The sequence below is a fragment of the Mytilus galloprovincialis genome, chromosome 2, assembly GCF_965363235.1.
Source record: "Mytilus galloprovincialis chromosome 2, xbMytGall1.hap1.1, whole genome shotgun sequence".
Lineage (NCBI taxonomy): Eukaryota > Metazoa > Mollusca > Bivalvia > Mytilida > Mytilidae > Mytilus > Mytilus galloprovincialis.
The window spans coordinates 78,954,664-78,971,121 of record NC_134839.1 but is presented as its reverse complement, the minus strand read 5'-3'; the positions used below and the strand labels follow the sequence as shown (position 1 = coordinate 78,971,121).

At 31.9% G+C, this 16,458-nt stretch overlaps 1 protein-coding gene across 1 annotated transcript; it reads left to right on the top strand.

Moving 5' to 3' along the window:
- The first annotated feature begins 7,844 nt into the window (after window positions 1–7,844).
- On the top strand, window positions 7,845–11,683 carry LOC143062423 (perlucin-like protein). Its single transcript, XM_076234120.1, has 5 exons — window positions 7,845–7,973; window positions 8,378–8,472; window positions 9,570–9,663; window positions 10,017–10,227; window positions 11,597–11,683. The coding sequence occupies exons 1-5, from the start codon at window positions 7,919–7,921 to the stop codon at window positions 11,628–11,630; spliced, it is 489 nt and encodes a 162-aa protein (XP_076090235.1). The 5' UTR covers window positions 7,845–7,918; the 3' UTR covers window positions 11,631–11,683.
- Window positions 11,684–16,458: the final 4,775 nt, after the last annotated feature.

Here is a 16,458-nt window from a genome sequence, read left to right as displayed (position 1 = left end):
TTTGTTTAACATTCAACGTTGATCCATCACTAAATACTCTTGAAACTAGTTTACGATTTCATGCTTGACAAAAAATAATTTCGTGTGACTTAACTTTGACATTTGGTGGTTGTAATGTGGGGAGGTGTTCTAATTTGGTAGGTTTAGAAAGTATCTCAACTGACAAAATGTGTTCAACAAAATCATCTTTTGAACAATCTTTTCTTTTTTCTGCTTCTATAATGTTTAGCCGCATTGTATGTATCTAAAACAAATCAGCCTTGAACTTAACATTTCCATTTTCAATGTCGTTCTCATTTCGTAGATTGTTTGTATCTTTATGATCATCTACTTGTAGGGGACCAGTGTCATCATTGTCACTACAAGAAAGCAACTGAATCTGTTTATCTTCAGTTAGATCATCTGAAATGCATAACTGCAGTGGTTACAGTGTCAGTTGTAATTTGATTTATGTGTTGAATTGTTCATATTCAAGTTCACTTGTAATAACTGTCTCCAATTGGAATGTTTTTCTAAGAATCTTACTACATTCTTCGATTCAGCAATAACATTGCCCCAAATATAAACTGCTTTCCATCACTTGTTCCAATTGATACTTCAACATAAAAAGTCTCCAAACACACTGCTAAAATTTTCCAACTTTTTGTACTTCTCCAATTGATACTATTTCCCTGATTATATCCAGCTGAGATGTAGTACTTGCTGATTTCCAGATATCTTTTGAAGGTTGGGGCAATATCAATGGTTCATTGTTGCTTTCTTTACTGCGCATTTTGCAATTGCAGCGTCATCGCACAGTGCGACTACATTGAGACAATGATTGGGTTCCATTAATATATCCCCAAGAACTAGAAATTAAAGAAACAACAGACACGGCTTCCTCCGCCTCATTTTTAGACTTATATCTCGAATTTGACATACACAGTCATCTTACTACCAGAATATATGACAAACGAGACGATTTTGATTTTGAAATTATAAATTTCCCCATAACTTAGTAGCAATATACCAACTTCACCAGCATATGGGATATACATTTCCCAACTTATTCGATAGTCAAGAGCTTGCAGCTCCTACTCAGACTTTGTAAAACATCACCAGTGTCTGAACAGAAAGTTGATGAACCAGGGGAATTTCAAAGAACGTCTCGCCCTTTTTCTAAAACAGTTTATCTGATGGTTTCAACACCATGTTGATAAAAAGTTCGTATCAACTTCACATATATTTTGATGAATTATAGATTCTGCGTACTGACGTTGTTTATCATCTTAACAATGTGTTATACTGTTCTTTCATTTGTCTTTGTTCTACTATTTATATTACTTTTACTGTTTGGTTTGTTTTCTGTGATATCCATTTGACATAGCTCGGTACTTATAAATCCCGTCAATATGTTTCTAATATCTTTCATTTTTGCTGGTGTGTTTTGTATATAAGACTTTTTGTGTTTCTTTGGTTCTGATAACGTGACTCTGTACTTTTAAAGATCCCGTAATTATGTTATTGTTCTATTATATGTCATTATTGTATTGTTCTATTATAAATTTGAAAATACTTTGAACGACAAACTACACAATTAATTTACTCGCGTAATGGTATTAACCATATGTGGATTCTTAAAAATTCTAAAGAACTTCTGGACAATTTTAAATCTCGGTCTATTTCTGAAATTAATTCTAACATAACTTTTGATTGTTTAACCCTGTATACCACCATTCCTAATGTGAAATTATAGTTGTTTTGAATAAACATTGAACATTTTTTTTTTCTATGTGACGTTTACATTTTCTGACGTCAGACACGCGAAACAATGAATGTGTTTTTTAATTTGATAGATGCTTCTGTACCTTTTTGTAAATGATTGTTTGTTTTGAGATTGTAACACAGTGATGACTACTGTACCCATATTTTGACTATAGTTTATAATGCCTGTTTTGTTCACGCATCGTTGTAAATATAACGGAATTTGATTAGACTGTCATAAATAAGTGAGAGGTTAAGCGCTATAAAACCAGATTCAATCCAACATTTTCTACATTTGAAAATGCGTGTACCAAGTCAGGAATATGAGTTGTTGTCCATTCGTTTGACGTGTTTTGTCATTTGATTAGGGACTTGACTTTTGAATTTTCGTCGTACAGTATTTTGGTGATTTTACTTCTTACCGGTGCTCTATTGTACGGTTCTCCTGAATTCAAGTTTTGTGGACTTGGACATTTAATTTCAGGCATTAACAGGCCTTGCGTTCATTCGTAGACTGGACTGACAGCACAAAATAGCTCACCCTCATTATCAATGATATATAAACACCCTTACCAACTGAAATGTCTTTGTCGAACACATTGTTGGCCTATTAAACTACTGATACAAGCGTTGCGATAGCATTTATTTCATTTTTTATATCATGGTCCATTCGCTTTTGCTTTTCATCTGATGGAATTTCTTTTGGTTTTTCACGTATAACTTCTTCGTAATGTCTCTGTTTTGCTTTTTTTGAATCTAGTCCGATTGCACAAAATACTGTACTTCCTGTCAATATTGCACCTGATCTATTGTTAAACCATTCTTTTTTTATCTTTTTTGACGAATTGACAGTATACCTAAGTTGGAATGTATTTGTTGGCATTTCATTGTCCATCATTTCATTGTCCATCATTTTATTGTCCATACCAATTAGACACTTGTAATTTGGTTGCTCTGAAAGTTCCACAGATGATAGTTCTGGGTATGCAAATCCAGAAAATATGCTCCAATCTGTAGGCGACTTTTAATTGGTTGTTAACTGTTTTGCTGTTATTGTCCTTCGTATCTCATAGAGCGAAGTATGTACACTACTTAGAATGAAAGTATATTTCGAAGCCTTCCATCGATCACCAGCTTCTTGGTTTATTTTTTCAAATGCGTACTAAAGTTTTTTCTCAAAGTTTTCAAATCTTTCTGTCGAAACCCTAGGAATTTAACTACTAAGTACAATGTTTTATCTTGTTACCAGTAAGATGGTTTCAAATTTTGATCCCGACTGCAGTTTAAGAAGACTTTATACACTGAAATTATTTCTGTATTCATGTCTGTCTTTGGTTAAATGTAGTGTATTTAAAACCAAAGCAATTGACATACCGCCTGGGTTTAGCTTTTTAAACTCGAAGCTTGGTTTAAAAGGCATGTTTATGTGTTTACGTTTTGTTGCAATGTTTTATATGATTATGCCTGGTGTTTAACAGCTACTGTTGAGAAAAGTGTCATCGGTATCCAGTATGGCCATGCTTGGATCAATGAAATTAAGACTTGAAAGCGACGTATCATACTGTCCTCAATTCGTTTCATGAGATTAAACCTGTCCCAAATGCGTCAAACCTAATCTAAGGAACTTGGCTTCAAACGGCTGCATTCAAGTTCTCCAAAATCGTTATCTGAGTACCGCATACCACAGGCATCGTCACAATACCAATTAACAACATCCAGAAACAGGTTGTGTGCTATGTTGTACAATAGAAAAGTTCTATTTGTCTAATCATTTTAACAAGGAACCACACGCCCAGCTGGTTATTCTCATGCAAATATTGTAGTGCATTTGGTATGAATGGTAAATATGTATAATTAGTTGCTTCCAAAAAACAAGTTTATCGGAAATTACCAAGACCTTGTTGATAAATATTCCGTATCAAATTCACAAATAATACACGATAGTATTGACGTAAAGATTATGGTTACTGACGTTGTTGATCGTCTTAATAACCTGTCATAGTAAACAAAAGTAGTATTTTCTTATTTGTTATGATCATTACTGTTATTGTTTATTCTGTTTTAGGTGATATCAATTTGACATGACTCTGTACTTATACATCACGTCATTGTGATATTGTTCTTTGGTATTTTTGTATTCTTGTCTTTTATTTTCGCTAATGTGCTTTGTCTATATGCCTTTTTGTGTTTCTTTGATACATATGACGTGGCTATGTACTTATACATCCCGTTATTGTGCTATTGGAAATATAATTATTCTTGTTTTTCATTTGGGGTAATGTGCTTTGTCTATATGCTTTTTGGCGCTATTTTGTTGCATATTTGTTTGTTTTTATAGTTATTAGGATTATAACACAATATTGACTGCTGTATCCCTAATTTTGACATTTTTACCTAATATTTCTATTGGTTATGTTCACACATCGGTGTCAATATAATTTAATTCGATGCGACTGCAATACAAGTGAGAGGTTTTGATATCTCTAAATCCAGATTAATCGTTGATATTTTCTGTTTGACAAAATGTTTCGTATGTATGTTTATTTTGTTAACACGTCGTGTCAATATAATGGAAATTTATGCAGTTATATTCATAAAGACAAATAAACGAAATCAATAACACGTTATTTAGATTATAAATGTCGTCAGTACCCAGAATAATATATACTTCAAGACCATTATGTATATTATTTTGAGAAGTTGATACGGAATATTTATCAAAAAGTTCCCTGCCGATAACTTTGAGTTGCTGCATGCTCTTGAATATCAAATAAGCAAGGAAATGTATATCCCATATTGAACTACTGTGGTGTGTTATGCTATATTAGAATCCTAATCATATATGTTATGTATGTATTTTCATGTTGTCAGAAATTATTCATGTTGATTTTTCTCGATATCCCGAATGACAGCTGTTTACCAGGGTCCTTTTGGTTTTCATGATCTGAAACATGTATGTTTGGGTGTTTGATCTTATGGTATCGATTTAACCGGATGAAGATATGGTATCGAATTAACCGGATGAAGATATGGTATCGATGTAACCGGATGAAAATTATTCCAGTTATATATACGTTCGCAAGGAATACACTGGAAATGTATTTCAACGTCTCCATTGCACATACTTTCTAGCTTGACTTATTGATGTCATATAAATGCTCTTTATATGCCGCTGTCGAAAATATATATTTCCTAGGACCGTTTTATAAGAAAATACTACTTTTGTTTACTATAACAGGTTATTAAGACGATCAACAACGTCAGTAACCATAATCTTTACGTCAATACTATCGTGTATTATTTTTACTGAACTTTACTTCACTAAGGAAAAGCTCTTTGGGGATTATTTACTTAATTTTAAAACACATATTTCTGAAATTTGTAAAAAATAAAGCATCAAGGCAGTCGTTTGTAAATAAAAGAATTAAGAAACAGCTATTGTGATTAGGAAGATTAACGCAGACGAACCTTAACCAGTTTAAAAGTATTATCAACAACTGGTATGGAAACTCATGTGGATCCTGCAGATATTAACAATTCCATTCTGTTTACAGTAACTTGTTTTGCTTTATACATTTTTTGCTTTGTTTGCTAATAATTAATTATTTTCGTCTGCCGTCTTGGATGCTTTTTTGTCATACAACATATCGAATGGATTTTTGGCCAATGATGTTGTACAGTAATGGGGGTTTCAAAACTCACCCTGTATGACTGAACACTTATTCTTATAGAAGTTATCTCCCCGCGCCCCCTTTTTCTTGTTATCGCTATATCTCTTAAACCGTAAAAGATTTTAGCAAACTGTTTTCATCAAATTGTTTGTCTACTCTTAAGAATGATTTATTTAATTTTGACTTGAGTGATCGAAAGACATCTTATGGGAGTTATTTCCCTTTGAAAATTTAAGATAGGCGATTTGTTGGATAAATTAATACGTTATAAGTCGTAGAGGCCTACAGTCTTTTGATATCAAGTCCTTGGTGCATTTGAAGAAATTGAGGTCAAGGTCAAGATCATGTAATAAATTTGGAAATTTGCTTGTTATCGTTATTCCAAAGAAACTGTAACAGTAAATGCTATGATGTGTTTGCCATATAACTGTTTACAAAAAGGCGCAACTTCAACCTATTTAAGTTGAAGAGTTTTAATTAACCCTTATAGGAGTTTTCTCCCCTTTTGTATTTGAAATCAGTATTTCTCCACAACCATACAAGTGATTGACCTGGGGTCTTTTGATTTGAGATCACTGACCTATAACCTCAAAATTGAGGATAAGGTCAAAGGTCAATTTGACGTTCTAGATTTTGACCTTTGCTAAAAATTCTTTCTGGTTCATTATAAAACAATTAAGTCTTCTGCATAAACCTATTGATTTACCACATTACATCAACACGGAGTGACATTTTCTAACATCGTTTTTTTAAATTTCATTCGTATTATCGAGGTGGAAAGACCTTCAATTGTTCTCTGAAGAATTGGTTTTTAATTTTTATTGATTTTCTTCCTTGTATATATGAACGTTTTGCTTCAATCTAATTTAAATATAGTTCTCTGATTTCGTTTTACTCGGGATTAAATGTGTACTTGCTATTAATTGCAAAAATCCAAAATCTTATATATTGATTACGATCAAACTGAATGTTCCTTATGGTATCTAGTTTATAAATTATATTTTAAGCTTTGATCCATCTACAAACATGGCCAACATGCATGTAAGAATAGAGGAGTCAAATGCAGATTTTGGCTTATATTTATTATTTCAAAAAACTAAACTCTTTTAGAGAAAATCTACATGGGACCGTATTTTGACCTATAATGGTTTTTCTTTTACAAATTGTGACTTGGATGGAGAGTTGTTTCATTAGCACTCATACCACATCTTCTAATATCTGTATTCAGAATTAAAATTGCGTTAAACCGTACTTATTTAGTAGAAATGAAAAAAGATGATGTGGTATATTTGATTGCAAATGTAACAACTTTAAGTCACCGCATGACCTTCATAATTAGCAAAGAACATAAAGCATAGTCAGCACTTAAAGGCCCTCGTGTCTTGTTAAATGACACACAGCAATAATAACTTCATTTTTAGAGACGTTTTCCTAGATCTAGTTACTTAAACATTTCAATTCAAAATATGCACCCAAAAATTAATAAAAAATCGAAATTATAAAAACTATTTCACTTTCGTCGATGATGGTTGCTATAGTAACTTTAAAGATGAGATTTTTTTTATTTCTTAAAACCTAAGGTTATGCAATTCAATAACATGAGTAAATTTAAAGTTAAGAGGATGTATGAAATTGGTCATTATTTGGTCACTGCAATTTATAATTTCGATTTTTGATTAATACTTGTTTTTCGTTCATTTATTGTACATAAAATAGGCCGTTAGTGTTCTCGTTTTGAATTGTTTGACATTTGTCATTTCGGGGTCTTGTATAGCTGACTATGCCGTATGGACTTTGCTCATTGTTGAAAAAACCTGAGACTCTACATTGTGATCTACATTTGTTAATTTCTGTGTCATTTTGGCCTCTTGTAGAGGGTTGTCACATTGGAAATCATATTCCATCTTCTTTTTAATATATTAATTGTATTGATAAATTAAGGAAAAGATTGATATAAATTAAATCTTCACACTTTTGTACAGAAAGGTCATTGGTGTTCATTTGTAATATTGCTATGATAAAGACGTCATGCTCATACCATGCTTGACCTAAAATCGTCATTTTACACTTCCTAGTTATCAGTCACCGTTTGAGATAATGACGATTTAAAGAACTGGAGTCTGGAATTGGACAGTATTCGTTCATACAAAATAAATCTCTACTTTATGCGAAAAGCCAGGTTTTGTTTCAATCCATTTCCAGGTTAATATATTTTTTTAACTTGCCCTAGTTTATAATTGAATTGCTATAATATTGCTCTAACTAGTAACTATTTTAAAATCTATTCGGCTTTAAATCGTGGCACTTTTTTTTTGTTTACATATACTGGACAACGTTCTGAAATCGTGTTTTAGCAATTCTAAAATGTCGTCTTGTTCAGTTCTGTTGCCTATTTCAGGCTGCAAATCGCCACATTATCAATCAGTTTGAAGAATATTACATTGTACATACATGTACTATCACTCATAATTTAAAGATAAGAAATTGTGCACTACAGTCTAGACATGTTAACGACTTCATTGTTTTTGTCTTCCGTAGTGCTATTTCTGACGTATTCAGGTAAGGATTCTTACTTAAACTTGTATCTTGTTAAAATTAGCAGCAATATTCCAGTTTTGTTTTAAACAATGATATAATCAGTTATCAACGTCTGAATAAAGAGATAACACAACAAATGCAATGACAACGACAACAAACAAATAACCAACTGTAGGCTTATATTTGACCTTTTCCTCAAATATCATGAGGTCCAACCTTTGTAAAAGAGGCAAAATCTACACTCACACGAAAAGCGCTTATGGGCGATTTGTTGAAAACTTCAGTCGAAAACCTGATTTAACACCTTCTACATCTAACATAAACATAATGCATACATTGAAAAGGTGTTCCTTTAGATTTAAAATTTGTATATCAAACACAACACATTTGTACAAACATACACACAATTTTCATCATACTTTCAGATATAGTCAACTCCGAATGCCCGTTAGGCTGGCATCACTATGGAACCTCTTGTTTTTTCTTTAGTACTGAAGCCTTTAATTGGTTAGATGCTGAGGTAGATATATTTTTATTTTAATGAATAATGAATGCCTAAGTAAATTTACTATTTTAAAAAAAGCTGAACGTTTCAATCGCATCCTATTAGTATCAAGCTTCTAAATGATCAAAATAAGTGTTTGTCAAACTGCTATACACATGTATCAAATGAAAGAATTCCTGTGTGGTTTAAGTTCTGGAACTTTTTGGGGTTTTTTGTGAACAGGTCAAAATTTATAATTGAAGAAAATTATAATACTGCACAAAAATAGGTATGAAACATACATTCATGTTCTTTCGTATATACAAGTAGTTGTTCCAGAACACAGTTGTCGTCTTTCGATTTTTGTTAACAGAGTGATTCTAACACATATAAAAATTGCAGTCAATAGAATGGACAGTGTATAACTTGCATTTATTCCCATACACCTCTAAATGTATTTCTTTATTATAGTTCTTGCATAAATAGTAAGCAGGGGGTGAAATTACATGAATGTTTAGCGAAAGAAGTAGTTTTGTCCAGTTGTCAAAAGTAAAGCAGTCAAAATTAATCAAAGACCCCCTTAACATTTTTTTTTCTATTTTTTGTTTCAGCTGATAGATATTTATACAATTTTGATATAAATTTGTCCCAAAAGAACTACACTACACTGTAGACATCTGATTTGATAGAGCAGGTGCGATTTTATCAATTTGCATCTATATAACCAAGAAGATTTGGACAAATGTGAAGAAGAAATAAATCAAATTCAGACAATATATTAATTAAACACAAAGAAGTGTAAAATGATAGATAAACGGATTGACAATTTTTATTTTATCACTTAAAATATATATTGTCTGAATTTCAACATATTACCTTCATTTATTTCTACTTCACATTTGTTCAAATCCTCCTCGTTATATTTATTGTCTTAAAAAAATGCACTATATAAAACAACTGTGTTCTCGGGCCAGTTGTATCATTTGCAATCATATCACATGTCCATTTTGCATATAAATCTTTAATCAAAAATTTATTAAAACTTAATATGTATATGAATATATTTCAACATTAACTGACTCTAATTCCAAATGAAGCTTTTATTCATCGAAGTCATTTCTTTTATTGTACAGAGCAGTTGTCGTGCACATAGTGCTCGTCTGGCTGAAGTTCAAAGCAAAGCACAGTCAGACTATCTTATAAATATGTCACTATCTGTAGGACAAGGTATGTAATTTTCGTAACCTTTTAAATAAAAATTATGATATTTATATAATTTTGTGGCCTTGGGATTTTTTCTGCTCTTAGGTCGGGTTGTTGTCTATATAACACACTCCCCGTTTCCATTCTCAATTTGATATGTAAACAAAGGACATACGAATTATCATGTCATTGACTTCCAAAAATATTAGAAACTTTTTACTGTAGTTTATTTCTCAATTTATCCTTACATGTACATTGTATGAACATTATCAAGAAAATATTTAATCCAAACATAAAATTGACATGGTTTAATCTCTATAAATTTTCAAAAAAATATATCTTTTCTCTGCATATTTCATTTTTATATGATATTCTAGGACACAGTTATTGGTTAGGTGCACGAGATGATATACTTGAAGGGACTTGGGTCTGGGCATCGACAGACGAGGCCGTAACATATAAAAACTGGTTCCCAGGTGAACCGAATGGGCTTCGCAGAGAGAACTGCTTACACATGTATTCTGCAGAAGGCCTGAAATGGAATGATTACCCTTGTGAACTAAAGAACAGATTTATTTGTGAAAAAGAGTCAGTATAACTTATAATATATCCATTCACTGACATCCATATTTCATTCTTGTTTGTTCGCTTTTTTTTTTATATTTGAATATATATGTTGCATAAAAGTATCAAGATTTTCAGGAATCTGCAAATAAATTGATCAGCTAAAACATACTACGTTGTTTAGTGGTATATCATAAGTTCAATCCAGGATATATTATATAATTATTTTAACGTTGTCTTATATTACTGTTGAAATCTAGAAATATATCGTCTTTCTCTAAGCATATCATTAAGGAACGAAAAGCAATTAATCTTTACTCCATAACACCGATTTGAAAGTACAATAGATCAAAGTATTAATCGTCACTGATTGCAAGAAAAAAAAATTACGAATAAATGTTAACAGAAACGATAGAAAAAAATTACAATTAAATCGCAAATAATGTAAAAATTAAGGAAGAAGCCTAAATATACATGTATATAAAAAAAAATAACAATTTAAAACTTACGTACCTATTACTACATAAAGGCTCATGGCTCATTTCCCCCTTTCTTTACTCTAAAAGAAACTTTATTCTGGAGTCGTGGATTGCGGAACATCGTTTGCATATTGCTATTTAAAACGTTCACGTAAATTGATGGCGTCATGTGTTAAAACAGTTATTGGCCAATCAAATCGGTATATTGGATTTAATCTGCACGCTCGTGTGACCCTTTAACCCGAACTACTACTTCGTTTGGGTTAATCAGGGTCACCCAAGCTGTGCAGATTAGATCCAATATACCGACTTGCCTGGTCAATAACTATAACTTAAAATCATAGTCACATGGAACGTGTAATATGTCTAGTGTATTCCACATGATTATGTCATTGGCTGCGAAAATTACACTACCAACTGACGAACCTTATCTTATAGAATTTAGAAAGAATACAGAAAAAAATTAGAGGGCTTTATTTCTAATTTATATCTTTACTTCATATATGTTGGGATCCAAAGATGACTTTGTAATATAAATATGGTCATTTAGGTCTTCTTTCGACCGGCAGTAAAATCCTAGCCAAGGTGTCCCAGTACAAGTACGCAGCCTTGTCAGAATGAGATATTTAAATCCGATGTATCGTGTAAAGAGAGTGCCACTCTTTTTTCAAGTTAAGAACCCTTGTAAAGTAACTCTTATAGTGGTCCGTAGGGGTCTGTTGATAGACCAAATTATGTCCCTATTCAACATATTACCCTCATTTTCAATATTCAGTCCACATTATAGACAACCTGAATCCTCATGCCAGACGATCTTTATTACAGAACCCACATTAACATTTGCCTATGGAATTTAAGCAACCATAAATCAATCAATCAAATATTTTGGTGAACTATTATACTTTCTTTTGTAGGTATTCTGGAGATGGTTCTGAAATAGTAGGATAATCAAATGTTAATGTTAACACAAGTCGTTTTGCTATTAAATATTTTTGCAGAAATAGTTTGTCAAACTTGTATTTAGATACGAAAAAAAATGCAACATTTATCAACTCATCCAAATAGTGGCAATCTATCTTAACTCACAATTCTCGTTATTACACTTTTATGAGCAAAATTTATGTAACTTCACGCCCATTGGTATAGTTTTTTTTTTTAATAGTTCGGCATTGTGTAAAAAAACAAAGTGTAATGTTCAAATCTGTAATTAGAAATTTAGGCGTGTTATATATTTTCTATTAAACCATATTGGGTAAATATTTTATCAAATCATTTTCTCATCACTTGGCGTCCGTCGTCATCAGTTATCGTCATCGTCGTTAACATTTTACATTTTGAACATCTTCTAAATGGAATGAAACTAAACATAAATGTTTTGTGAGTGGCTGACCAATTGTTGTTAATTTCTAGCTGATCCATTATCCAATATGGTCGCTAACGGGGGACTTCGTTTAATATATGACCGGCCCCTATGGACAATACTTAAGAATTGACTGCATCTTTTTGTTAATTAATTGGGGAGTAAAAGCATTGACCGAAGTACATTTTGTTTCCGCGCTTCATTCTAGAAATGTACACACTGTCAACGCTTTTACAACCCTATGAAATTACTTGAAACGAACTTAGAAGCATTCAATGCTTATATTACATTTTTTTCGCTATGATTCTTTTCTTCACCTGTACACTTTTTTGAGGATATGCTACTAAATTGGTAATTTTAAGGAACTTTTGAAGTTTTTCTTATTAAACTGTACACAGCAATGATGTTCAGCAAAGTAAGATCTACAAAAAAAGTATGTATGACAAAAATTGTCAATCGACCCATTTTAGGAGTTATTACCCTTTAAAGGGTATTTTGCACAATTTTTTCTTCATGTGATTGTTTGCTTACATTTAAAAATCTCTGAAACTACTGTGCCTCATATTTCTGAACTTTAATGAATGTCCCTTTATGGATCTAGTTTATGTATTGTATCTGAATATTTGATCAATCAACACATATGGCCGTCATGGCTTAAAATAGAATTTAGGGTCAAATGCAGTTTTTTTTTTTTTTTGGCTTATATCTCAAAAACTGAAGCATTAAGAGCAAATCTGACACAATAAACATGTTCATCAGGTAAGATCTTGCTGTCCTGAAATTTTCAGACGCATCAGAAAATCCCTAAGTTGAATTGGTAATTTCAAGGAAATTTTCCAGTGTTTGGTTGTTATCTTGAATATTGTAATAGATAGAGATAAACTGTAAACAGCAAAACTGTTCAGCAAATTAATATCTACAAATAAGTCAACATTACCAAAATGTCAATTGACCAAATAAGGATTTTACACAATTTGTTTATGATCTCTTACTTTAAAAATTCTTATCAAATGAATCTAGTATAAATTTTGTATTTTATTTCCTTGTACGTCAAGAATCATAGCCACTGTGGATTAAACGGAAACCAGCAATTGGGTAAAATGTTTTTATTTGCTTTTGAAGAAAATATGACAGATACAAAGAAAATTTAAATGATTTTTTTAAGCCACTCATTAATATATATTGAAAAGCAAAAATAATCATTGATGAAAGATTTAAGCAAAAATATACAGGTGAGCGATTCAGGCTCTTGAGAATCTCTTGTTTTAAAATGTTGAACTGTTACACTACTGTCTAAGGTTGGTGGAGAGTTGGCGCCTTCAAACATGTTTATCCCCGCCGCATTCTATATGTGCCTGTCACAAGTCAATATAAATTTAATCTTAATATTGTTTGTGCTGTTTTTTTTTTTTTTTTTTTTTTTTTGGGGGGGGGGGGGGGGGTAGGTTTATTTTATTATTATTGTTTTGACATGAAAAATAAGTCTTTTTAAAGGATTGGGAACCTTACCCAGATCATTTATCATATTTTTATGTACGTATGTATACTGTGTGTAAGTATATACGTACGATAAACAAATGAAATGTTATTTAAACCAAGGATTTGTATAGTATTACTACACATGTTACCAATTCTACACTGTAATTAGATTTTATAGATATAACATATATATTTTGAATCAGTAAATTAAAACCATACAAAATAATATTGTTTTACACATATTCACATCCACGGTTTTACAATCTGTCGAAACCTATATTTTGATATTACACAAGGTCAATTTTTATCTCCGACTATTACTGACGTCTTTACGCTAAATCCATTTGATGTTGGATGTGTAGTGATTTGTATTTAAGACCTAGATACATGAATGTTTATAAGTTGTTATTGGCTTTGAACTAGCTGTCAGTAACTGCGAATACTCTCAGGTCTGTAATTTGTGTCTGTTTTTGGTGTGAGGGATGTATAAATACCTTACCACGTCCGGTCTTTGTTTTTGTTATAAGTTTTTTTTTCTGCTTTGTATCGGTTTGTCGAGTGTAGCCCTTTTGAGCAGATTTTTATAGTTTATTTTTAATGTTACACAGTTACCCCAATATCCCGGGTTAGTGGAGGGTTGGAGCCGCAGTCTTCTCTTATGTATTCTTTTTAATAAATCGCTCTCTCTAAATATATTTCCTTAGATTGGAAATTGGCATATGTTATTCCTTTATTTAACAAGAATGTGTCCACAGTACACGGATGCCCCACTCGCACTATCATTTTCTATGTTTAGTGGACCATGAAATTGGAATAAATTCTCTAATTTGGCATTAAAATTAGAATGATCTTATCAAAGGGAACATGTATACTAAGTTTCAACTTGATTGGACTTCTACTTCATCAAAAACTATCTTGACCAAAAACTTTAACCTGAAATTTGCACTATCATTTTCTATGTTCAGTGAACCGTAAAATTGGGGTCAAAACTATAATTTGGCATTTAAATTAGAAAGATCATATCATAGGGCACATGTATACTAAGTTTCAAGTTGATTGGACTTCAACTTCATCAAAAACTACCTTGACCAAAAACTTTAACCTGAAATTTGCACTATCATTTTCTATGTTCAGTGAACCGTAAAATTGGGGTCAAAACTATAATTTGGCATTTAAATTAGAAAGATCATATCATAGGGCACATGTATACTATGTTTCAAGTTGATTGGACTTCAACTTCATCAAAAACTACCTTGACCAAAAACTTTAACCTGAAGCGGGACAGACGGACGAACGGACGAACGAACGGACGAACGAACGGACGAACGAACAGACGGACGAACGGACGCACAGACCAGAAAACATAATGCCCCTCTACTATCGTAGGTGGGGCATAAAAATGGAGATAAGTCAATGCCGTGTAATTACAGACCAGTATAACTTTTTTCTTGCGTGAGCAAGGTACTAGAAAAAAAATAATATATAAACATATATTCATTCATTTAGTTTCTAATAAACTTTTGTATAAATTTCAGTCTGGTTTCCTACCCGGCTACTCTACTTTTCATCTACTAATTGAGATGTATCATTCTATCTTGTATGCTTTAGACATTAAATTCTATACAAGTTTAACTTTTGCCGATGTAAGCAAGGCATTCGATCGAGTATGGATAAGGGGTCTACTTCTTAAGTTAGAAAGATATGGTATAAAAGGCAATCTCTTAATATGGCTTGAAAGTTACTTAACAAATAGAAACTCAGAGGGTTGTATTAAAAGAGGCAACTTCAGAATTAGGTAATCTTAAAGCTGGTGTTCCACAGGGTTCGGTACTGGGTCCTCTTTTATTTCTGATATTCATTAATGACATTGCAGATGATATGATTGGATTAAGTAGAATGTTTGCAGATGATACATCTATTGGACATACTGCTGCAGATGAAACTACTCTCCAATCTATGATAAATATCGATCTACAAAATATTAATTCCAGGGCAAATGATTGGCTAGTTAAATTCAATCCAAATAAAACTAGTATCATGTTATTTAGTAACAAAAATTCAAAAAATAACTTGATTTTTGATTTTGGCGGAGTTCAGGTAGATACATTTACTAGACATACACATTTAGGCATATTTTTTAGCAGTGACTGTAATTACATATAAGTGTACCAATCATGTTGATTCTTTATTAGAAAAGGTATCAAAACAATGAAATGTTCTTAGACGTTTGAAATTCGGCCGACTAAAAAGGAAATATTTAGAAAAAATATATTTAACTTGTATAAGGCCTGTTCTAGAATATTCTTCTGAAGTTTGGGATAATTGCGGACAGTTGAATTCTGAAAGATAAGAAAAATTACAACTGGAAGCAGCACGTATTGTCACTGGTCTAACAAGCTATGCTAGCACTCAATCACTTCATTTAGAGACGGGATGGGAAAAATTAAAGATTAGACGGGAAGTTATGAAATTAACTTTATTTTACAAAATTAAGAATGAGGACGCCCAAGAATACTTATTAGATTTAATACCCCCTACAGTTGCAGAAACAAACAATTACAATCTACGAAGCAGTCAAAATATATACCAAACCACTAGCAGACTGTCTCTTTATCGGGAATCATTTATTCCATCTAGTATCAATCTGTGGAATTCGCTCGATTTAAGTATTAGAAATGAACTTTCTTTAAATATGTTTAAATTAAAAATTAAACAGAAATATTATAAAAACCAAACACCCCCTACATATTTTAATATTGGCGATCACAGGCGCTTGGGTGTAGGATACAGATTTTTTTTTTTTTTTTTTTTTTTTTTTTATTAAAATATTCAATTTTCTATATTTATAATACATATCTATCACTTCTGTGCATGTCTCACCTAGTTTCAAGTGATTTAAATGACCCAGAGAAAGTACCCAATTTTACTATCCATACT

Bases quoted from the DNA above. Each gene is read 5' to 3' on its own strand.
- LOC143062423 (XM_076234120.1), top strand. From the start codon at position 7,919: ATGTTAACGACTTCATTGTTTTTGTCTTCCGTAGTGCTATTTCTGACG. The intron at 9,664-10,016 runs GTATGTAATTTT...ATGATATTCTAG, and splicing joins GTCACTATCTGTAGGACAAG to GACACAGTTATTGGTTAGGT. The intron at 10,228-11,596 runs GTCAGTATAACT...TTTCTTTTGTAG, and splicing joins AGATTTATTTGTGAAAAAGA to GTATTCTGGAGATGGTTCTG.